Here is a 21,774-nt window from a genome sequence, read left to right as displayed (position 1 = left end):
GGGGCGAGCCGCTGCTTAAGTAGGCTGGGCTTGGCTTGGCTTGAATCCCGAATTCCTTCTCGGTTGTGGACGGTGTTAGTCAGCCTTCAGGTACCTAAAGGCAGATAAGACAGCCGACGCGCTGAGCGAGCGTTCTTGGTGAGAACACAATCGATAGTACATCCTAATGGCCACCGGGACCCTAGAGGGCGCGGGCAGTTGCTTACAGGTACATTCGCTTATTATTCCGTTTCGCTATTGCCACTATGTTTACGAGATGGACCGCGAAAGCAGCCGTAAATCCAACCAAATCCTGTTCCCACTTAGGCGTTCAGTGCTTTGGGTTTCCGATTCTTGTACAGGTTGAGGAAACGCCTTGCAGCCTCATCGATGTCGCTCTTCCTACTGGGAATGTGGTGCCCGCCCTGGAACTCTAGTATGTCGGCGTTTTGAGGGGAAAAGTGCGTCGCGGCCAGTTTCCGCGACCCTTGGAGAGCAAAATCTTGCAGGCCTTGGAGATGAACGCTCGGCACGTCGATCAGGATCGATTTTTGGTCACCCGGCGACTCGGTCTTTATGTAGTCTGTGGCCTCCTCGGTGTAGTAGCAGCAGATGAACATGGCCACGTCCATCTTTGGGAACCACGGCAGCCTTCCCATCTGCTGCTGCCAAATCAGCAACGCGGCCACCAACGCGCCCTCGGAGAAGGCGATGACCCCGACGATGGGAATCTGCGGGTTGTTCTTCTGCCAGTCCTCAACAACCTTTTGGACGGGTTTATTCACGGCCAAGAGCCGGCCGCCCACCGACGAAGTCTCCGCGCTGGGCATCTCTTCGTCGTTCGCCCGGTTCACTCTGGTATTTTTGTCACCGTCGTCCTTCAAAAACCAGGAACGGTACGGGCCCATGCCTCGAAACAGCGGCAACACACCCGGACCGGGCTCGGATTCGAAAGGGGCGGTGGCATAGACGAATTCAAACTCGTGTCGTAAAGCCATGCGGAGTTTGGCCGTCTGGACGCGGAATATGTTGGCTGAGCCACCAGACCCGTGGATACACAGAAGCGCTCTGGGGGCGCTGGGCGGCGTCGTGAGTTGAGGTTTTGTGACGCCCATGATGTCAATCGCTTGCGGGGTTTGTCGAGGGGGTTTGATTTCTGGAATATGGTGCTGTCAGTCTGCGACGAAAAGAAAAATCGGGGTTTCGTGATGGCGGTGCATACGGTGACATACCTTTTCGTGACTGACGAGAAGAGAGGCCTGGAGGGGAACCGTACTGGCTACCAAGACGGCGGCAAACGGCATCCCGGCTTCGGTTTTACGACCCATTTTGTTGTGAATCTATCAAAACGTGCCCGCCATGCTTGCCTGAGTTGATCTTGGCCATAAACAGCCAAATGGCTTACACGCCGATGTTCGGCGTTTCCTACCTCAACACCGAAAAACGCCGTGTTGAATGTCGACCGGGCCGCAAGTGGATACGCATCAGGAGGATGCTCGATGCATCCAGTGTTTAGCGGCAGGATGCTCTTAAATAACCCTGCAATAATAACCAAAAAAAACAGGTCCGGAAAAGGGACATTTGAAGCACTCGATACAGCACGCTTAGAAGGTGTCGAATCACACCACAGATTCCCATTATCCGCCTCCCTCCCCCTCCCCTCCCCTATCTTTCCCCACGCACAGACAAGAAAGACACAATGGGCAGCCTGGCGACCGAGGCCGCGTTTACCCCGCCTGCGAAGCAGACGGCCATGACGGTAAACGATCACGATGAGGTGGTCATCTGGGACGACGCGCCGTGCCCCAAGCTGCCCGCGGACCAGGTCTACGTCCGCGTCGACGCCGTCGCGCTCAACCCCAGCGACACCAAGATGCGAGGCGCCTTCGCCACGCCGTGGGCCTTCCTGGGCACCGACTACTGCGGGACGGTGGTCGCGGTGGGGTCCGGCGTCACGCACGTCAGGGTCGGCGACAGGGTCTACGGCGCGCAGAACGAGATGTGTCCTCGCACGCCCGACCAGGGGGCCTTTGCCCAGTACACCATCACGCGTGGGGGCATCTGGGCCAAGGTGCCCGACAGCTGGGCCACGGAAGCAGCCGCCGCCCTGCCTGCCGGCATCAGCACGGCCGGCCTAGCCTTGAAGCTTCTTGGCATCCCATTGCCGCACACTAGTGATGATGCCAAGCCCGTCAAGACGACGTACGTCCTCGTGTACGGCGGGAGCACCGCCACGGCCACCATCACGATGCAGTTCCTGAGAGAGTATGTTGCAGTCCCGAAGATATCGTCTCCCTTCCGTTGCCATAGAATCGAAAGTGTTGTGATCATGATGGCCCGCTAGCGAGCGGTATCACCTTCAACCACAGTCGTCGGCGGTTGTTTTGTGCCATTAATCACTGAACGCGTGTCTGACATTTCGGCATTGCACGATTACAGGTCCGGATATGTTCCCATCGCCGTTTGCTCACCTCACAACTTCGATCTGGCCAGGAGGAACGGTGCCGAAGAGGTGTTTGACTACCACGACGCACAATGTGCCGAAACTATTGTAAGATACAACACCCTTTCCCTGCCGCGACAAACATTAACAAGAACCCCTCTCGTTCTTCCCCCCCTCATCAGCGTGCCTTCACAAAAAACAACCTCCGGTATGCGCTGGACTGCATCACAAACGTCGAGTCCACGACGGCCTGCTTCAAGGCAATCGGCCGCGCCGGTGGGCGCTACGTCTCTCTCAACCCCTTCCCCGAGCACGCGGCCACGCGGAAGATGGTGACGACCGACTGGACCCTCGGCCCGACCATTTTCGGAGAGGGCTCGACCTGGCCTGCGCCCTACGGCCGTGAGGGCTCCGACGAGGAGCGCGAGTTTGGAGCCCTGCTCTGGCGCGTCGCCGGAAGGCTCGTCGAGGAGGGCAAGCTACGTCACCATCCCTTGCGTGTGATACACGGAGGGTTCGAGCAGGTGAAGCAATCGATGGAGGTTGTCAGGGCCGGCGAGCTTTCGGGAGAGAAGATTGTCGTTGTGTTTGAGCGTTAGATTTCGTGGCACATTGCGAGACTCTACCGTCTCTAGTCTCTTGAATTCGAGATTGGAAGGTAGTCATGGCAGATTGAACCCTAACATCCGATCAAGTTTTTGGCTCCCTGGCACATTTGTTTCGTGATTCTATGATACTCGGTCTGTTCTCAACGTCTCGCAACCGTTCCGTGCTAAGTCTTGGTTGTCTGTGGCGACAAAATCTTGGACAGGAAACAGACGGTATGCTGTCTTGTCAGCCGCAGAATCTCGGCGTGATGCCGGTGGAAGTTCTGGAGATTGCTGATGTATCCAAAATCACTGCCCGCCCCCTCCCGCATCACACCGAGGAACCGAGCCGCCTGCGTGAACCCTGCCGACCCCTTCCTCTTCTGCGACGGGAAGAGGGCGTCCCCGTCGCCCTCGGCAGGCAACGCCTCTCTGGCCATGATGCTGTTCCCCCAGGGCACGCCGAGCTCCACCTCGACCTTGCACAGGATGCCGACACCCGTGTGAAGAGTCGTGCAGGCCGACACCAGCGAGCTGGCAAGGGGGTGCAAATGCGAGAACGACTCGCCCACCAGGAAGTCGACCTCGGAGCCGCTGGCGGAAATGACGTCCCCGGGCGGCTGCCGCAGCGCGTTCTGCGAGGCCTGGGCGGACATGTCCTGGCACAGCGTCTCGGCCAGAGCCTCCATGATTTTGACGCACACCGTGTAGCAATGAGACGCGAGGAGGACGGTTCTGGTATGCTGACAGCCCTCCAGCACGCCAGGCTTCTCAATCGGCTTCTGTACCTGAAGCGTCGTCAGGAAAGCCTGGAAGGTGCCGAAAACCTCGCCAATGGGATCTGTGAGATGGCGGGTGGGGGGTTAGCCTGGACCAGATCACTCATGCCGGGGAAAACAGGGATGGTAGCAGACGCTCTTACAGTTTTGGATCTCCTTACGGTCCCACTGGTTGGCCAAAAAGTGCACGTAGTCCTCCAGAGTCTTTGATATGCTGGACAGGCGTTCGAAGACATCTTGCTGCTCGCTAGTCGTCGCGGTGGTGATCCCATCCTTTACCGAAAGCGGCGTCGTCGACGTTGTCTGCGGGCTGTACAGAGTTTGGCCTAGGAGGTCATGATACTCCCCTAGAGGCCCCCCCGTGAAGTCTTGCCAGGTCCATTCCTGTAGAAGGTCGACGGCATCTCCATCAAGGGTGCCCGGCCACTCGGGCGACAACTTGTCGGATGACGCATCGTCCCCTCCGGCTGGGACAGGAAGCTGGTGCGACTGGCCGGCCCCTCCCCGCGCGGCAGAGGACGCGTTACCCTTCACCCTTGTTGACTGTCTGGGATTCCTCTGGCTGTAGACGCATTTGTGTCCAGCCCGCTCGCAGCGCTGACACTGTGTGGGAGACCGCGTGTTCCGAGAGCATTTGAGTTTCTGGACGTGGCAGCGGTCGCACGACCTGCGGTACGACTGAACGGAAAGCTTGTTCGCGGCGAAGCTGGTCGCCTCCGGGGCTTGTTGCGGGGGGCTTCGGCAGACGTCCATCGTGTGTGCTGCAGTACCCCTGTGACTTGTGAGTCGCGACAAGGAGACGGGAATAAGAAGGGGAGGGGGCCGTTTCTCAAGAATCAATGCCGAAGCCTGGAAGGGAACTCTACGTGGAACAGTCTGGGCGCGCTACATACATAGTCTGGTACAAAGCAAACTCTGGCTGCAACGTCTTGGGTATTAATAAGAGCCGGCTCACTTGTCCAGCATTCCTTTTCAACTCGGCCACGAGCCAGGGAATCGAATCCTTTGCGAGCAGGCACAACAATATGGAACTGGAGGCCCGCCAGAATACGACGTAAGAGCTGATGTCCTCCGTCTCCATATGCATATGTAGTCATCGCGATGTCGCATCGCAGAGGCCCGGTGCATACCTGTAGCAGGCTGCGCAGACAGGCGGGGAATATCCATAGATTTGTTAAGTCAGGCAGCGGCTAAGGGGCCGTCCCGTAGCTCCATACCTATCTGAAAGGGTCTGGCCGTCTAGGTTCCGTGGCTCCTCCGATGCCGTTATCAACGGCGAGAGGGGAAACGAAGGTTGGTTGCAGGTTCAAGGCCAGTTAGGAAGGTGGTGGCGTAGGGCTTCGAAACGGCGGGCCGTTGGATGGTGTCGAGTGAGTGTGAGTTGCGTGAGTTGAGTTGAGTGCCTTGGAAGCCGAAGCGGATAGATCATGTAATTATGTAAAGGTACCCTAAGCACGTAGGCTAGTTGTGATTGGACCGCAACGGCCTGTCGTTGAACGCCGGCGGTGCTTAACCAATCGGAGAGCAGCATTGATCGCCCCGGGAAGAACAGTTCCACCGACCCCCACTCTCCCTGTAATTATGGAGACACGGAACTGGCCACCAAAGCTTGACTTGGTCCCGCTAGTGTAGCTAGGGTACCTTAGTGTAACGTAGTGAGTGTGCACCCTATCCCATTCCTCCTCCTGCACCACATCCAATCCCATCCCTCCCGCTTTCAACAAGATTCACCTGTACCCCTGCCAAGCAAACCCAGCACAATGTCAGAACCAAGCAACCTGCAAGCCGGCTGGGGGTGGCTTCTGAACCCTTTGAATACGGCGGGCGACATGGGTCAAGGGAAGAAGTGAGGACTGGTCCGGCAGCCGATCATGCCCGCTGTATGGATGGACTCTCTCTTCGTTCTGTGCAGGCACGGAGAGCACAGAGTAACGGATGCCTTACAATCTCGTTTCTTCCAGCCCCTAGAAGTCTCCTCTTTTCTCTTCAGAGCCGAGTACATGCATAGCCGACGCAATAATCGAGTCATCCGGGTGGAGCAACTCGGAACTTCGTTGCCGTTTCATCAATCAACCACTCTGGAGATGATTGCCCGGTTGGTGGTTGCTGGCCGCCACAACCGCTGCGTCGTGTCTGTCTGCCTCGCCAACGCCGCTGGCGGGTCGTAGGATTCAATGCTGGGCGGCACAGCGCTCCCAAGGTCCACAAACTGCCGCAAGGCAACGCAATCGTTTTTCTTGTCGTCGATCCAACCACGTCGCCCATCATGGTCTGAACCCGCGCCGTCTCTGGTTCCCGTTGCCGTTGCTTCCTTCGGTCTTGCCCCTTAGTGCCACTGTTGGTCAAGGAGGCGAGGAATCAAAGAGTCGAGGAGTCGAATCCCTCCTTCTTCAACATCCGCTCTGGGGGCAAACGGCATCTTCAGCTACGGGCTGCATCCCCCGACCAAAACGGTACACCAGGATCGGAATCCGGATTCCAATCCGAACCCCAATCCCGACCACACCACGCCGAAGAGCTCGGCCGACGCGAAGACGCCGCAATATTGCAGGCCACGTGCCCTACCGCCGCGGTGTCTATCTCGTTGTCTGGTTTTGCCTGGGTTTTCCTCCACACATACTCTCTCTCACGCGCAGATACATACAACGCGGCAGCAGTATCGACTGCCCATTGGTGCCCTTCAGAGATATCGCCGGCTCTATTTTGAAGCACCACTCGTTCTGGCGGATCCGGCCTACCTACTGCTTCACACCTAGGAAGCCGGGAGATAAGGTATGCCGCCTGGTTTCTACTACAACACCACTCAGTCCCCTTTTGGTCCTCCAATGCGGGCATCTAATGCGGCCGGGATCGTATCTAATGCACGCAGTCTGCGCAGTGAGCGTGTCGCAAGACCTCTGGAGGGGTTTTAAGGGGGCGTCAACAAATCATTCTGTTGTGGTTGCTGACATCGGATGTCGAACAGATCGTAGGATCTACTCTTTGTGCTCAAGGCCCGTTTCGGCGCAAGCCCTCATCCGTCATGATTCCCCCTTCGCTTCTCCCGTCCCGCTTCCGGGGTGAACAGCCGGACAACCGGCCTTCTCCACCGTCCAGGCTAAACAAGAAAGTCGCCTCCATCATACAATGCGTCTCGAAGATCGCCTACACCCACCCTATACACACAATATGCATCACCGCCATCTTAGCTAGCACGACCTACGTCCAAGTCGTCAAGGAAACCTTCTCGGACGCCACCCGTACCACGTCCAGAACGGCCGAATGGACTTCCTTGGCCGAAGGAAGCAGGCATCTCATTGCCGGCCCCGAGACCAGCTGGAAGTGGAACAACTTTGACGTCGCAACCGACCTACCCAACGACGCCGAGCACTTGGCACTGGCTACCCTCATCTTCCCCGACTCATCCCCCAACCGCCTCGTGTCTGCGCCTTCTCCGCACACTGTTCCTCTCCCCAGCAATCTCTCCGTCTCTCATCTGCCGCTGACCTTTAACAACCCGACCGCCTACTCGCATGAGAGCGCTCTGGCCTTCTCCATCAAGTACAGCGAGGCCCCTGAGTTTCTCGCCGCAGTCCAAGAGATCCCCAGCCTACCTGCCGACTATGAGTCCCCCGCCGTCAAGTTGGGAGAGACGGAACAGAAGATGTGGATCATGAAGCTCGCCAGGGCTCATACCAAGAGCATCGTCGCTCGCTGGTTCCATGACGCCTGGACCGAGTTCCTCTACCTGCTGAAGAGCGCAGAGACGACCGACATCATCATCATGGTTCTCGGCTACCTTTCCATGCATCTTACCTTTATATCTCTGTTTTTGAGCATGAGGAAGCTGGGATCCAACGTGTGGCTAGCCACCAGCGTCCTCATCTCTTCCACATTCGCCTTTTTCTCCGGCTTGAGTGTGACGACAAAGTACAGTGTTCCCATCTCCACCGTGCTTTTGTCCGAAGGTTTGCCGTTTTTGGTCGTCACCATCGGTTTCGAGAAGAAAATCCTGTTTACCCGTGCCGTCTTGTCGCACGCAGTACAGCACCGCCGTCCCGAGGAGACATCCACCAACCCTGCCCAGGGGGTTATCCAAACCGCCGTGCAAAGCGCAATCAGGGACAGGGGATACGAAATCGTCCGGGACTACGTCATTGAGATTGGTATACTTGTTGCCGGAGCTGTTTCTGGCGTCCAGGGGGGTCTGCAGCAGTTCTGCTTCTTAGCGGCCTGGGTCCTCGTTTTCGACTGCCTCTTGCTATTTACGTTTTACACCGCCATCCTCTGTATCAAGTTGGAAATCAACCGCATCAAGCGCCATGCCGACATACGAAAAGCCCTGGAAGATGATGGCGTGAGCCGCCGTGTCGCCGAGAACGTGGCCTCGAGCAACGACTGGGCACTGAACGGCAAGTCCGGAGAGAATGGACTCTTGTTTGGCCCGGAGGCCCGGAGAGGAAGCGTGCCAAAGTTCAAGTTCTGGATGGTGGCAGGTTTCCTCGCCGTCAACACCGTCAATCTTTGTACCATCCCTTTCCGTACTGCCGGTGTGGCATCCTGGACTGGTGGGATAGTGGCGACGCCCCCCGTCGACCCCTTCAAGATCGCCTCCAACGGCCTGGACGAGATTCTGTTTAGGGCGAGAGGACTTCAACAGACCACCGTGGTCACGGTTCTGCCTTCTATCAAGTACGAGCTGGAGTTTCCCTCGGCATACTACGCTAGCTCTTCGACTCAACACGGCGATCACATCGGTGACGACAACAACCACCATCAGCCTCTCGGGTACGGGTACGGAGTTGGTGCACAAATGGTTGGCATCATCTCCACTAGCCTCGAAAACACAGTCGTCTTGAAGTGGATTATCGTAGCCCTGGCCATGAGCGTGATTCTCAACGGTTATCTTTTCAATGTCGCTCGATGGGGCATCAAAGATACCGACGGCCAACACGATCCGAACGACCTCCCCAAAGCGGCTGCGACTGAGTCGTTGACCGGTACACGGGGTACTGACTCACGTTCAGGTGAAGCCGAAGAGGCTATCCAACCGGAATTTGTGTCTCCTGCTTCGAGCGATGACGAAGACGAGGCAGAGCCACGCAGAGTCAATGTCACCCCCCACAGCCAAGCTCAGCTGGACAAACTACTTGCCGAGAAGCGCATATACGACATGACGGATGACGAGGTCATTTCACTTTCTCTGCAAGGGAAGATCACTGGGTATGGCTTGGAGAGGAGCCTTCGGGATTGCAGCCGCGCCGTTCGAGTTCGCCGCTCCATCATCTCGAGGACCCGCGCGACGACGGAGAAGACTTGGTTTCTCGAACAGTCCAAGCTGCCTTACGAGAACTACGACTGGGAACGAGTTCTGGGCGCCTGCTGCGAGAACGTCATCGGGTACATGCCTATCCCCGTCGGAGTCGCCGGGCCCTTGGTCATCGACGGCCAGAGCTATTTCATTCCCATGGCCACGACGGAGGGAGTGCTCGTGGCCAGCGTCAACCGAGGCTGCAAGGCAATCAATGCAGGAGGAGGCGCCGTCACTGTCCTGACCAGTGACGGCATGACCCGTGGTCCCTGTGTGGGCTTCGACTCTCTAGAGCGTGCCGGCGCCGCCAAGAACTGGTTGGATTCCGAGGCTGGGCAGAGCACGATGAAGGCGGCCTTTGACTCCACCAGCAGATTTGCGCGTCTGCAGCTCATGAAGACCGCCATTGCCGGTACCAACCTGTATATCCGTTTCAAGACAAGCACAGGGGACGCCATGGGTATGAACATGATCTCGAAGGGCGTCGAGTACGCGCTCAACGTCATGGCCGCCGAGGGGGGCTTTGAGGATATGAAGATCGTCTCGTTGTCCGCCAACTACTGCATCGACAAGAAGGCCGCTGCCATCAACTGGATTGATGGGCGAGGAAAGGGTATTGTGGCTGAGGCTATCATCCCTGGTGAAGTTGTCAAGAGCGTCCTGAAGAGCAATGTGGACAGCTTGGTGGAGCTTAACGTATCCAAAAACCTCATCGGCTCTGCAATGGCGGCTTCTTTGGGAGGCTACAACGCCCAGGCCGCCAACATCGTTGCCGCAGTCTTCATTGCAACTGGCCAAGATCCCGCACAGGTGGTCGAGAGCTCCAACTGCATCACCATCATGAAGAAGTAAGTTTCTGTCCCTGCATGACTGTACGCGCACGAACACACATACAAAAGGTTTTGGGCTTCTGTACCAACGGATACTGATAATTCCTAGTATCAACGGTAACCTCCAAATCTCGGTCTCGATGCCTTCTATCGAGGTCGGCACGTTGGGTGGCGGCACCATCCTGGAGCCCCAGAGCGCCATGCTCGACATGTTTGGCGTCCGGGGCTCCCACCCCACGGAGCCGGGCGAGAATGCCCGCCGGCTGGGACGCATTATTGGCGCCGCCGTCCTCGCCGGGGAGCTTTCGTTGTGTTCCGCCCTGGACGCCGGTCACCTTGTCAAGGCTCACATGGCTCACAACCGATCCGCCCCGGCCACGAGGAGTACTACGCCCGCCCCCAGAACGAACGGGGCCACGACACCTGTCGGCCTCACCATGGCATCGTCTACCGGGGAGAGACAGAAAAACGCTACTGCATAGGGAGGAGCTTCTAAATGACAAAAATTAGAATAGAAGAACCGGCGGCCCTGTTGCTTTATGTCATATCACCTTCTACTAATGCAATTCATTTCCATAGATTTATAGACATACACCAAAAGGGGGAGAAACTGATTAGAGAAATGCTCACACAACTTAGTACTGCTCCTCGAGTGATCTTTCTGTGTTGTTCAGCTTGGTCTAGGGCACTCACAAGGAGTCTCTCTGTATGTCTCCTGGTTTCATGACGGGCCAGCTAGCTAACACATATGGGCTGAGCTACGTCAATGGCCATTCAGGTAGTGTTGTCTTCGAACAGTATAACTTGTCACTCGGACCATTCATCGAGTCAGAGCGAGGTTCTCGTAGTAGAATTAATATGTGACGAGACGAAAAAAACCTATCTACCCCTATGCTGCTCGCCGATCAAGAAGCATCCCCCCATTCAGCTCTACCTATTGTCCGCACCGTCGACTCCTAAGACTGATCCGCCTTGACATGGCCCAATTTCCTCACTACCACCTCAGCCAGACCGGTCACCGTGTTCCCCTCCATCAGCTCGAAGATGGGCACGTCGACGTTGAGCTGCGACGTGATCCAGGTACGCAACTCGATGGCGACTAGCGAGTCGACGCCGATGGACGTGAGACTCTTGGACGCCGACATGTCGTCCTCTGCGAGTCCGAACATCCTCATCAGCTTGCGTGACATCTCTCGCAGAACGACACCCATCGCCTCGTCGTAGGAGGCCGCGCGGCCAAGCTCCCCGCGTATGTCGTCGTGGCCCTGCTGGCTGGAGGACCCCGCGACCCGGCTTCCCTGTACGGGGGCCTCACGGTACTTAAGCCCCGCGAAGCGAGCCTCCTGGATCCAACGGGACTCGGACCAGTGGGATCCCCTCGATGTGTTTATGCCCGTGACAACGACCCCCTGCGACGGGTCCGAGGAGCTCGAGGGCGGTGAAGGGGACAAGATGGCCTTTTCGAGAAGCAGCAAGACATCCTCTTCATGCAGGGCCTTGTAGCCGATTCTCACGAGACGCTCCGAGATTGACTGACCCGCCTCGGCAACATATCCCATAGACTTGACCATGCCGAGGTCGATGGTCGTGGCCGGCTTGCCCTGGGCTCTGCGATGTTGCGCGAGGGCGTCCTGGAAAGCGCTGGCGGCCGCGTAGTTGGCCTGGCCCGCGCCTCCCATGACGCCGACGAGGGAGGACAGCATGACGAAGAAGTCGACGTCCTGGGCAACGGTCTCGTGGAGATTCCAGCTCCCCTGCACCTTGGGCCGCAGCGCCGCGTTGAAGTCGTCCGCCGTCATCTGCGTGAAGAGGGCGTCCCGGAGTACCATGGCGCACTGCAGGACGCCTCGGATGGGCGGCATCTTCACCTGTTCGCGCCGCCGGAGCATCGTCGCGAGCTGCCCTTCGTCCGCCACGTCGCACGCGTGATGCAGAACGACGCAGCCGCGCTGTTCCAGACTCGTCACGAACGGGTTGCGCTCTGCGCTGCTCCGGGACACGATGATCAGGTTCCTGGCGCCGTGGTCGGCGAGCCACTCGCAGATCCTCCGCCCGATCCCTCCGAGGCCTCCCACGACGAGGTACGATGCGTCGGGTCTCAGCCTGAGCGGCGACGCCCCCCCGTGCACCGGGACCAGGTCCTTTTCCGACGCCGTCACGACGAGCTTGCCCACGTGTTGGCCGCCCTGCATGGTTCGGAACACCTTTTCGATGTCGGAAATGGGATATGCCGATACCGGGTCGATCAGACCAAGTTGCTTTTCCTCCAGGAGCTTCATGATGTGCTTCAACGCCTCCTGAACCGCGTCCCCCTTGGCCCTTTCCCAGGCGAGGAGATCAACGCACTGGAACGACACGTTCCGCATGAAGGTATGCATGCTCAGCCGACTGTCCTGCTCCAAGTCCTTCTGACCAATCTCGACAAACCTGCCAAACTCGGCCATGCAGTCAAAGGTTGCCTGGAGAAGATGGCCTGCCAGCGAGTTCAGGGCCACGTCCACGCCCTCGCCGCCCGTACGCTCCCTGATCCCATCAACGAAAGAAGCGTCTCGGCTTGAGTAGACGTGGTCCTGGCTGATGCCGAACTTGCGGCAGACAAAGTCGCGCTTGGCTTGGGTCCCCGCCGTGACGAAAACCTCGGCGCCCGCCAGTTGCGACAGCATGATGGCGGCCTGGCCGACGCCGCCCGCGCCGCTGTGGATGAGGACCCTCTCTCCCTTCCGCAGGTTCGCCGTCGTGAAGAGGGAGATGTAGGCGGTGGCGAAGGCCTGGGGGATCGAGGCCGCGTCCTCGAAGCTCATGCCGCTGGGGATGAGGACGACGTTGGTCGACGGGGTCTGCACCCTCGTTGCCCAGTGTCCTCTTTGCAGCGCGCAGACACGGTCTCCCACCTTGAGGCCCCGTTCGGCGGCTGCTGCTTCTCCCAGCATCGTGATCACTCCAGCACACTCGAACCCCATAAAGGGCTCGGGATCCTGCTTGATCTGACCCATGGCGACCATGATATCCGTGAAGTTCAACCCGAACGTGACCGGTTCGATTTCGACCCAGTCGGCCGGGAGATCCGGGATCTCCTCTTCCCGGAAGCAGAGCGAGTCCAAAAGCCCCGGTCTCTCGACGTGCATCCTGAGTCGGCTGCCCGGACTGCTCTTGAAAGGCTTCAGCGTGGCCTCGGCTGTATCGGAGTCTCTCCAGCCAGGATTGTTGACGGCGCGCGGGACATGAATGATGCCGTCTCGCTCTACATATTCGAAATCCGAGTGTTGGTTGGCCGCGCCCAGGGAGGTGTGGAAGACCTGGAGGATGGCATCGATCGTCTCGGGGGTCCACGGGTCGCGCGAGGGATCGATGTCGAGCGAGATGCATGGCTTCCCATTGGTCTCGTTCCGCAGAGTTCGTAGCAGGCCGACATGCAGAGCCTTCCTGGGATCATCACAGGCCATGGTCGCTCCCCTAGCCACCCAGATGACGGCTCTGGAATCCATCAGCATCGACTTGACTCGCGCAAAGGTGTCGGTTTCTATGCTCGAGAGAAGATTCTGCTGGACTTCGCCGAGGAATATGACCGTCTTGCCGGCAACATCTGCTTCGTCGAGCGAAGTTATAGACGGCGCGGAGCCTATAGTTGTGGCGCCTGCTACGGATAATTGCAGATCGGTCAGCCACTCCGATGGAGGAGGGCGGTCGCCGTACACCAGAACGGCGTCCGAGGACGAGTCCCTGTCAGCCGTCACAGGCTCGACTGTTGCCGAGGACATGATTGTGCTGATCATGTAGAAGTCCGTATCGTTGCAGTCACGGACTTCCAGCTCCACGCCGTTGAAGCCGCTCGCACTCAGCATCGTGCGCCACAAGCCAGGGGTGAGTGATGGCGTCAGCTGGCGTTCTTCCTCCTCGCTGAGCCACCAGCCTGGCAGTAGTCCAAAGGTGAAGAACAAGTCGAGCTGGTCGTTGGTGGTCTCAACGAGAACGAGCTTTCCCCCTGGCTTGAGAAGTTTCCGGACGTTGCTCAGGGTCCGCCTCATGTTAGTGGTCGCGTGCAGGACCTGACAAGCCACGACGATGTCGTAGGAAGCACACTCAAATCCCTGGCTTGCCGGGTCCTTTTCGATGTCCAGAGTGCTGTAAGTCATCACGTCTTGCCAGTCTGCGAACCGCTCCCGCGCAGGTTCGAAGAAGCCGGCCGAGACATCGGTGAAGTCGTAGCGATCCACAGGCTTGGAATCTCCCAACGCACTCAGTATGAGTTCCGTGCAGCCTCCCGTCCCTCCTCCGACCTCCAGGATACGGCACCGGGGGTTTTTGTGTGCAAGTAGCTTGATGAGTTCGCTGGCTTGCGTGTTGGACCGTTTCCACTTGAGCGCCTCGACGTAGTATCTGGATAGGAGCCGCCCCTCCATCATCAGCTCGAGGGGCTCGACCTGGCCACGCAACATTGGAAGCAGCTGAGGTCCCAAACGAGTTATCATCTCGCCGTTGACGCCGCCTTCCAAGACTCTGGCTCTTACGCTCGCTTTGTGCTCGGCATCATCGAGGAGCCAGCTGGAGCTGTCAGGGCCCAACCTGTCCTCGCGGGTGAGCGCAAGCTGTGCCGTCATCCAGTGGTGAAATTTTTTCCAGTGGCCGTCTAGTCGGTCGATGTCGTCCGTCATTAGCTGTTCCATTGCTTCCGTTATAAAGTGGATTGTGCATCTTCGGAGGTCCATCATGAGATCCTTTTCCCTTGGCTCAGCTTCAGCGCTCAACTGACTACTCAGTCGGCCGGAGTCCAGCAAAGTGATATCGGGGGCCCATGACCAGGAGCTGCGAGTATCCCCACCGCCATCGGAATCCATGCTTTTGCCCGATAGACTTACTCCAAGAGACTGAAAGGAAAGGCCCTCGATCTCGATCAGTACGTCTGGGGTAGAAGGGTTGTCGTCGCCGGTCACGCCATCAAACACGGCCAAGTCTGCGGAAAACGACTGAGAAGACTGCTTCTTCAGACAGACTTGCGCACCCAGCACGGATCCAGCCCCGAAGTTGAAGAGGGTAGATGCTACTTTCAGCTTCTTGAGCCGTCTTGGTACGAGAGCGGCCTTCAGTCTCTTGCCGGTCGAGACAAGTGGAGAGTATGCCGCCTGGATAGCCGAGTCCAGCGTAGTCGGGTGCACTATATGCTGACTCTCGTAAGAGCATGGCATGATAGAGGCAGTGTCGGCGACCTGGAAAGTGCAGAGGGACAGCCGTCCACTGCTCTGAATCTGTGAGATGTTCTGGAAGATTGGGCCGTGACGTATTCCCGTCTCGTGCAAAGATTCCCAGAGGATCTTTGGATCCGTCTTGCGGCTATACACTGCTGCATCCATCATCTTCAGCGCCGGCAAATCCGGTGCATCCCAGCTCGTCCGGTCATGCTTCTCGATCCGGATCAGCCCGGTGCAATGCTCGGTCCAGGTGTTCTTCTCTCCAGAGATGGAGTGGACAGAAAACGCGTACCACCCCTTGACCCCCAGAGACTTCTCATCACAAGGGCGAATGGCCAGGCGCAAATCCACGTCCAGCTCTGCGTCAACAGGCAGTACGAGAGCCTGCATGAGATCCACATCCCGTAGGTTGAAGAATGTCTTCTCGTCCGGGTTTGGCTGATGAGCTTGAGACATTGCGTCAATGGCCATGGAGATGAACCCGGCACCAGGAAAGACGATGTCGGATCCAACGACGTGATCCCGAACCCACGGAATATCAGACATCCGGAGCGTGTTCGTCCAGGTTGGTGCGGAAAATGGCGATAGCGGGTCTCGCGATCCGATGAGATGGTGCGGCGGGTGCTCGTTCTGCCGGAGAGCTCGACTGTTGCGCGGCTCTCTCCAGTATCGTAGTTGGTGGCTCCAAGAGTATGTCGGCAGGTCGTGGAGAACCTTGACGTTGGTGTCATCTCGACCGTGGGGGAAGTTGATGGCGTCCATCTCCAGACGATAACCTTGCCGCATAAGCGCCATGGCAACGCCCTGGGTAGTGCCCACGGCGCATTTCCCGCGAGAAAGAGAACTGAGATAGGAGACTGACGCTCCTCCAAGCTCCGGCTTCTGCATGATTTGCGTTATGGGACCGCCCAGTGCCCCATGAGGTCCGATTTCGACAACCACATCGACACATTGCTCTTTCGTCTTGGGGTCCCAGCACATCTCGATAAAGGAGGACTCGAACTCGACGGCTTGAAGCATACTCTCTGTCCAGTGGCTGGGAACCAACAAAGATTCAAGACTGCTCATACGTTTTCCAGTCTTGGGAGACGAATAGACCATTGAACTAGGTGTTGTCGTCAGGTCGACGTCGTTTGCCTCAAGCAGCCCAACCAGCAACGTCGCAAATTCGGCTGCCATTGGCTTCATGTGACTAGAATGGAATGCTTCAGTGACTTTTAGCTTCCTGGCAAAGACTTTGTCGGCATGTAGCAATTGCTCAAGCTCTGCAACGGCAGGCAGGTCGCCCGAGACAGTCACACTGGACGGGCTGTTGACACATCCCACCACCAAGTGCTTGGCTTTGTTGTCTCCGATGACACGAGAGATGTAGTCATCCGCCTCGCTTCTGCCAAGGCCCACGGCCATCATGCCACCCTTGGGACCGGACGTCGACTTGCCCTTACGCGTCAAAGCACCTCGGATGTAGGTGATGCCAATCGCAGATCGAGCCGACAAGACGCCAGCTGCGAAAGCTGCCGCGGCTTCTCCGCTGGAATGACTGGTGATGCCTGTAGGTCGAATTCCCCATGACCAGAACAGACGCACGACTGCGATCTGGATGGCGGTTGACAGCGGCAGGCTGAACTCGGCATCGTTCACCCGTGTCGTCTCTTCGTCGCGGTGGAGCTCATCTGCACAGGTTAGTTTTGGAACGCGAAATCTTATTTTGGAACGTTGGAGCCTACCCGTGATTGTCCATGTTGCTCCCATTTCCTTGATGTAGGAATCGCATTCACGAATCGCCGTCTTGAACACCGGGTAAGCCTCGAACAGTTCCCGGCCCATGGCGTGCCATTGCGCCCCCTGGCCGCTGAACACCCAACCGACGCGGATTTCCTTTCTAGATCTTTCGGGCTGGTTTTGGCCGCCATCTAGACTGGATAAGATGCCATCTAGGCTGTCAGCCGCAAAGACAGTTTTCCACGGGAGAGCCGAGCGACGAGACCCGAGAGTGTATGCGAGACTAGCCAGTAGGTTTCTTTCCTGGGTTGAGTCGGCATTTTCGATGTAGTTTCGCAGGTTCGATATCATGCGCTTAGACGCCGGTTCGTCTTTTGCACTGAGAATGTAGATACGAGCTGGGCCGGAGGCTGCATCGACTGTTGCAGATCCGTTGGTTTGCTCCTGGTCCTGGGAGTCTGGGTTATGCCACTCGAGAATAACATGGGCGTTGGAGCCTCCGAAACCGAAGTTATTGACAGATGCGCGACGGATACCATCTTTTAGCGGCCAAGGTTGGGCGCTCGAGAGGAGCTGTTTAATGTTAGCCTCGCACGAACGATTCATAAAACGGGATGACACGCGCCTTGATATTTTTCTCCTTCAGCATCAACTTCTTGTTGGGTCTTAGAAACCGGGGGCTGGGGGGCATCAGGCCCTTTTCCAGGGATAATGCAACTTTGATGATGCCCGCCAGACCACTAGCAGCTTCCGTGTGTCCAATGTTGGCCTTGACAGAGCCGACATGCAAGGGCTGACCCTGAAATGCTCTTGATATGGCCGAAATCTCCAAGGGGTCCCCTGTGGGTGTTCCAGTCCCATGAGCCTCGATGTAAGACGTCTGCGATGTGTCGATCCCGGCTCTGTTGTAGCACTCTCGTATGAGCTGTTCTTGTGCCATGTCGCTGGGGGCGGTGATGGCTGGGGTTTTCCCGTCTTGATTCAGCGCCGTTTCCCGGATGATGGTTCTGACAGGGTCGTGATCGGCCAATGCCTTTGGGAGCGCTTTCAACACGATAGCGGCCACTCCTTCACCACGACCGTACCCATTGGCGCGAGAGTCAAAAGCATACGAGATGCCGTCGGGGGACAGAAACCTGATCGCAGAATTAGACGACTCGACTTACACTTCGTTGCTGAGATGGGGACGCAGAAAGGGAGGGATTGGCCTCACCCGAGATTGGACATGGTCACGAAGACATCCGAGTTCAACATCAGGTTTGCACCCACCACAACTGCCATATCCGACTCTCCCGCACGCAGGCTCTGGCACGCCAGGTGCAGAGCCGTCAGTGTCGTGGAACACGCAGTGTCGATAGTAACGCTGGGGCCACGCAGATCGAAGAAGTGCGATATGCGGTTTGCTACCATCGCACCCGCATTGCCCGTGATGAAATAGCGAGGCAGAGATTTCGGGTCGCGGTTGAGCGAATCGTGATAATCTTTGTACATGATGCCGCCAAACACCGCTGTGTTAGTTCCTGCGGCACTTTCGAGAGGAATGCCAGCTAGAGAAGAGTGTTAGCACGAGGGTATCGTATGTCTCAATGCTTCGGCACATACCACTCTCAAGAGCCTCATAGACAACCTCGAGCATCAAGCGATGATGCGGATCCATATCCTGTCCGTTCATCAGATTCTTGTCGTTGACCTCACCAAGCAAAGTGTGTTCTCACCCTAGCGACTTCACTGGTCATATTGAAGAACGAAGCATCGAACAATGCAGGGTCTTCATCAAGAAAGTGCCCGCCCTTCACATGGGTCTATTTTGACAGAGCTTGGTGTCAGAAAAGATGCTCACGAGTATCGGGTCCATTGGCCCAGTAACTGTGCAAATCGACGTGGTAGAACGTACCGAACCAACCCTTTGGCCATCAGGGTGAAATACGCCGCCCACATTGAACCTCGAAGTTGGGATTTTGGACCAAGTACTCCGTCCTTGCTCGAGCAGTTCCCATAGCTTTTGCGGACTTGTTGAATCGCCAGAGAACCTGCACCCCATGCCAACTATGGCAACGGGGCTATGAACGAAGGCTTGACTCGAGGTCGACATTTTCTCTCAAGATGCTAGGCAGCGAGAAACGGTAAGCCGTGAATCTAAAACAACGATGAGGGATAAGGGGGTAGGTGTCCTTACTGCGCTTCTGTAGATGAGTAAAATTGGGTTTAGAATCGCTTCAGCTTCAAATGCATCTACTCAGTATACCTCTAGCTGTGCACTTGGGCACAGGGGCAACTATCAGAATCAAAGAATCACGTGTAAATGGTCAAATGTTATGGAAACTCTTGAGAAATGTTCTGGTTGTAATTACCCGGGTTGTTACCAGTGAGGGTACTCAATGCGATTTGCACGTCAGAATCTTGATGCCGAATCGTACCTTGTGGATCTCGGCAGCTCGAAGCCTCCATATTTACCATCGATACTGCCTGCTCAATACATAAACACTCGCTAGGTTCTAGTGATGGATAACTACAACGAAAGGCCAGGCTGTACAACACATCGGCATTAGACCCCTGACACTGCACAATGAGCGAGATAATCGTCGTTGAATGAAACACCGAACGAAGAGGGGATGTTCAACCTGCTCAGCCACTTGCCAAGGTGACAGCAGGTTGGTAGGTCTCGAGATACCGCGCTCATTTAGGGGGATCCCGACACCGGTATCTATTGTTACAACGACGGGAGTCCGTCCTCGACCGTTAATACCGACCTAGGTTGATAACTCATTGTTTGGTGGTGGTCCTGCCATATGACGGTGATAGAGACGTTCGGCGTGACTACGCGCTAAACCAAGTCACCGAGAGCTGTGAGCCTGCTGCAGTCCTCGGAGATCTATTCAGAGGCAAATGCTCTATCGGCTTCTGTGGGGCCACACTGAGATGTGCATTGTAGCCTATAGATCAAGGGATTGTTTGCATATAACCCCGATCCAAAATCCCGAAACACGCCGTATTACCCGCCGGCTATGTATGAGGTACCAAGGCGGGTCCAAAAATAGAGCGGAGTTCAGTATAGTATGATGCAAGCTTCAACGCGAGGTTTGCTGATGTGGCTGCCCAAGACAGACTGCTGTTGGTCCAGTTTCTGTGAAGTTCTTTTACCTTGAACCTCTTGAGTGAGACCATCACGCAGCCAACGTCCTTGAGCCTCATCATCAAGCCAAATCATGGGGAGCATTGCTTTTGATGGCGGTTCAACCGCCGATGTCCCCACAATTCCAGCTATGGAGGCAGCATTTGCGGCCGCCGTGAAGTCTAGCAAGATTCCGGGGGCTGTTGTCATGGCGAAGAACACTACCGGTATGTTCTTTGAATGAATTCCTCAACCCCTACCTCAGCAGACAACCTGTGCGAGCCTTTTACGCATTCGAACAGTAACTCAATGGTAGAATACTCCCCAAAGGCACAATCGACTATGCGCGCTGCTTCGGGGCCAGGACGGTAAGACGTGATGAGACCCGGAGACTTCCCCCGATGGAGGAAGATACGCCAATGCGGTTCGCCAGCGCAACGAAGCTCCTCACCTCCATCATGGCGCTGCAATGTGTGGATCGAGGCCTCATCGGCTTGGATGAAGACGTCGAAAAGATTATCCCAGACTTGACATCCATGAAGGTCTTGGCTGGGTTTGACGATGCCGGAAACGCAATCATGAGAGATCGCGAAGGCATCATTACGCTAAGGTTGGTACATTCCGTTGCCAGATACATTTCGGGGTTCGCAATGGTTTTCTAACTTTGTGAAACCACTCTTTGGGAAACAAAAGACATCTCTTGACGCACACATCGGGTCTTTCGTATGTGTTGATCAACCCTCTCCTACAGCAGTACATGTCCAAGGGATACCTCCCTGCAGCCGACAAATTCGGAATCCAGAGTCGACTAGCGCCGCCGCCTGTGAACGACCCTGGTGTCGAGTGGATGTACGGGTCAAATCTCGACTGGGCCGGCAGGCTAGTAGAACGAGCCACCGGGATGGACCTGGAGAGTTACATGCAAGAGAACCTATGTGATCCCTTGGATATCATTGATATGACCTTCAAGCTGCAGCAGCGCCCCGACTTACTGGCCCGCCGAGCCGATCAGACCCAACGCAGCAGGGAAGATGGGAAACTCGTGTACGACGACACGGTCTATTTCCGCCAGGACGGCGAGGAATGCTTCGGAGGCCAGGGCATCTTCACAAGCCCGGAGTCTTACATGAAGGTCCTGTTCTCTTTGCTGAAGAACGACGGTGTCCTCTTGAAACCGGACACGGTCAAGCTCATGTTCCAGCCCGCCCTGGACGAGAGGCTCGAAAAGCAAATGAACGCTCACATGGACTCGGCGACGCACATCAACTACGGCGGGCCTATGCCCATGACGGGGCTGAGACGAAACTTTGGGCTTGGCGGCATCATTCCCATGGAGGATCTCGACGGGGACAAGTGGCGGCGGAAGGGATCGATGACCTTGGGAGGCGGTCCGAATATCATCTGGGTAAGATTCTTTTCATCTGCGTCAGGGATCGCTCGACATGCTGACACTTTCTTTTCCAACCACCTGCAGCAAATTGACCCTGCCGCTGGTCTTTGCACGCTCGTTACCTACCAGCTCGAGCCTTGGAATGATCCGATTTGTCGAGGTCTCACTCAGACATTTGAGAAGGCTATATACGCATCGTTACCCAAGTAGCTGGGTTATCTCTAGAGGCTGAGAGCTTCGGATTATTGAGATTTCAGCTTGTCTTTTTCTCACATATACAGTAATGAAGAACTTTTTACTTTTTGCTAAAGTGACGGGACTATGGTTCGATGACTTGAAATTGTTATTAAATGTGCTGACTGCACCGTAGCCGCCAGGTCACAATGAGATATAGGGGGCTATGCCTTCCCATTAGGAACAGTGGCCGAACAAAATAGAGAACCTTGGAGAAAGAAA

General features: G+C 56.5%; 6 protein-coding genes across 6 annotated transcripts; 3 read left to right on the top strand and 3 right to left on the bottom strand.

Moving 5' to 3' along the window:
- Positions 1-302: 302 nt before the first annotated feature.
- On the bottom strand, positions 303-1,094 carry CH63R_10653 (Oxidoreductase; the record flags this gene model as incomplete). Its single annotated transcript, XM_018305627.1, has 1 exon — positions 303-1,094. The coding sequence occupies one exon, from the start codon at positions 1,092-1,094 to the stop codon at positions 303-305; it is 792 nt and encodes a 263-aa protein (XP_018155051.1).
- A 584-nt stretch (positions 1,095-1,678) lies between these two features.
- On the top strand, positions 1,679-3,021 carry CH63R_10652 (Enoyl reductase; the record flags this gene model as incomplete). Its single annotated transcript, XM_018305626.1, has 3 exons — positions 1,679-2,244; positions 2,419-2,530; positions 2,605-3,021. The coding sequence occupies 3 exons, from the start codon at positions 1,679-1,681 to the stop codon at positions 3,019-3,021; spliced, it is 1,095 nt and encodes a 364-aa protein (XP_018155050.1).
- Positions 3,022-3,194: 173 nt separating this feature from the next.
- On the bottom strand, positions 3,195-4,541 carry CH63R_10651 (uncharacterized protein; the record flags this gene model as incomplete). Its single annotated transcript, XM_018305625.1, has 2 exons — positions 3,195-3,850; positions 3,932-4,541. The coding sequence occupies 2 exons, from the start codon at positions 4,539-4,541 to the stop codon at positions 3,195-3,197; spliced, it is 1,266 nt and encodes a 421-aa protein (XP_018155049.1).
- A 2,269-nt stretch (positions 4,542-6,810) lies between these two features.
- CH63R_10650 (3-hydroxy-3-methylglutaryl coenzyme A reductase) lies at positions 6,811-10,390 on the top strand (the record flags this gene model as incomplete). The annotated part of the gene is made up of 2 exons (XM_018305624.1): positions 6,811-9,926; positions 10,018-10,390. 2 exons carry the CDS (start codon positions 6,811-6,813, stop codon positions 10,388-10,390), a joined length of 3,489 nt encoding a protein of 1,162 aa, XP_018155048.1.
- A 474-nt stretch (positions 10,391-10,864) lies between these two features.
- Positions 10,865-18,908, bottom strand: CH63R_10649 (Type I polyketide synthase; the record flags this gene model as incomplete). Its single annotated transcript, XM_018305623.1, has 7 exons — positions 10,865-16,767; positions 16,822-17,389; positions 17,436-17,952; positions 18,030-18,363; positions 18,419-18,476; positions 18,532-18,618; positions 18,711-18,908. The coding sequence occupies 7 exons, from the start codon at positions 18,906-18,908 to the stop codon at positions 10,865-10,867; spliced, it is 7,665 nt and encodes a 2,554-aa protein (XP_018155047.1).
- Positions 18,909-20,022: 1,114 nt separating this feature from the next.
- Positions 20,023-21,528, top strand: CH63R_10648 (Beta-lactamase; the record flags this gene model as incomplete). Its single annotated transcript, XM_018305622.1, has 3 exons — positions 20,023-20,155; positions 20,259-20,538; positions 20,622-21,528. The coding sequence occupies 3 exons, from the start codon at positions 20,023-20,025 to the stop codon at positions 21,526-21,528; spliced, it is 1,320 nt and encodes a 439-aa protein (XP_018155046.1).
- Between the last annotated feature and the right edge of the window lie 246 nt (positions 21,529-21,774).

This window comes from Colletotrichum higginsianum (genome assembly GCF_001672515.1).
Source record: "Colletotrichum higginsianum IMI 349063 chromosome 7 map unlocalized unitig_7, whole genome shotgun sequence".
NCBI classification, from domain to species: domain Eukaryota; kingdom Fungi; phylum Ascomycota; class Sordariomycetes; order Glomerellales; family Glomerellaceae; genus Colletotrichum; species Colletotrichum higginsianum.
The sequence above is the reverse complement of the archived record's forward strand: the minus strand, read 5'-3'. Positions and strand labels throughout refer to the sequence as shown.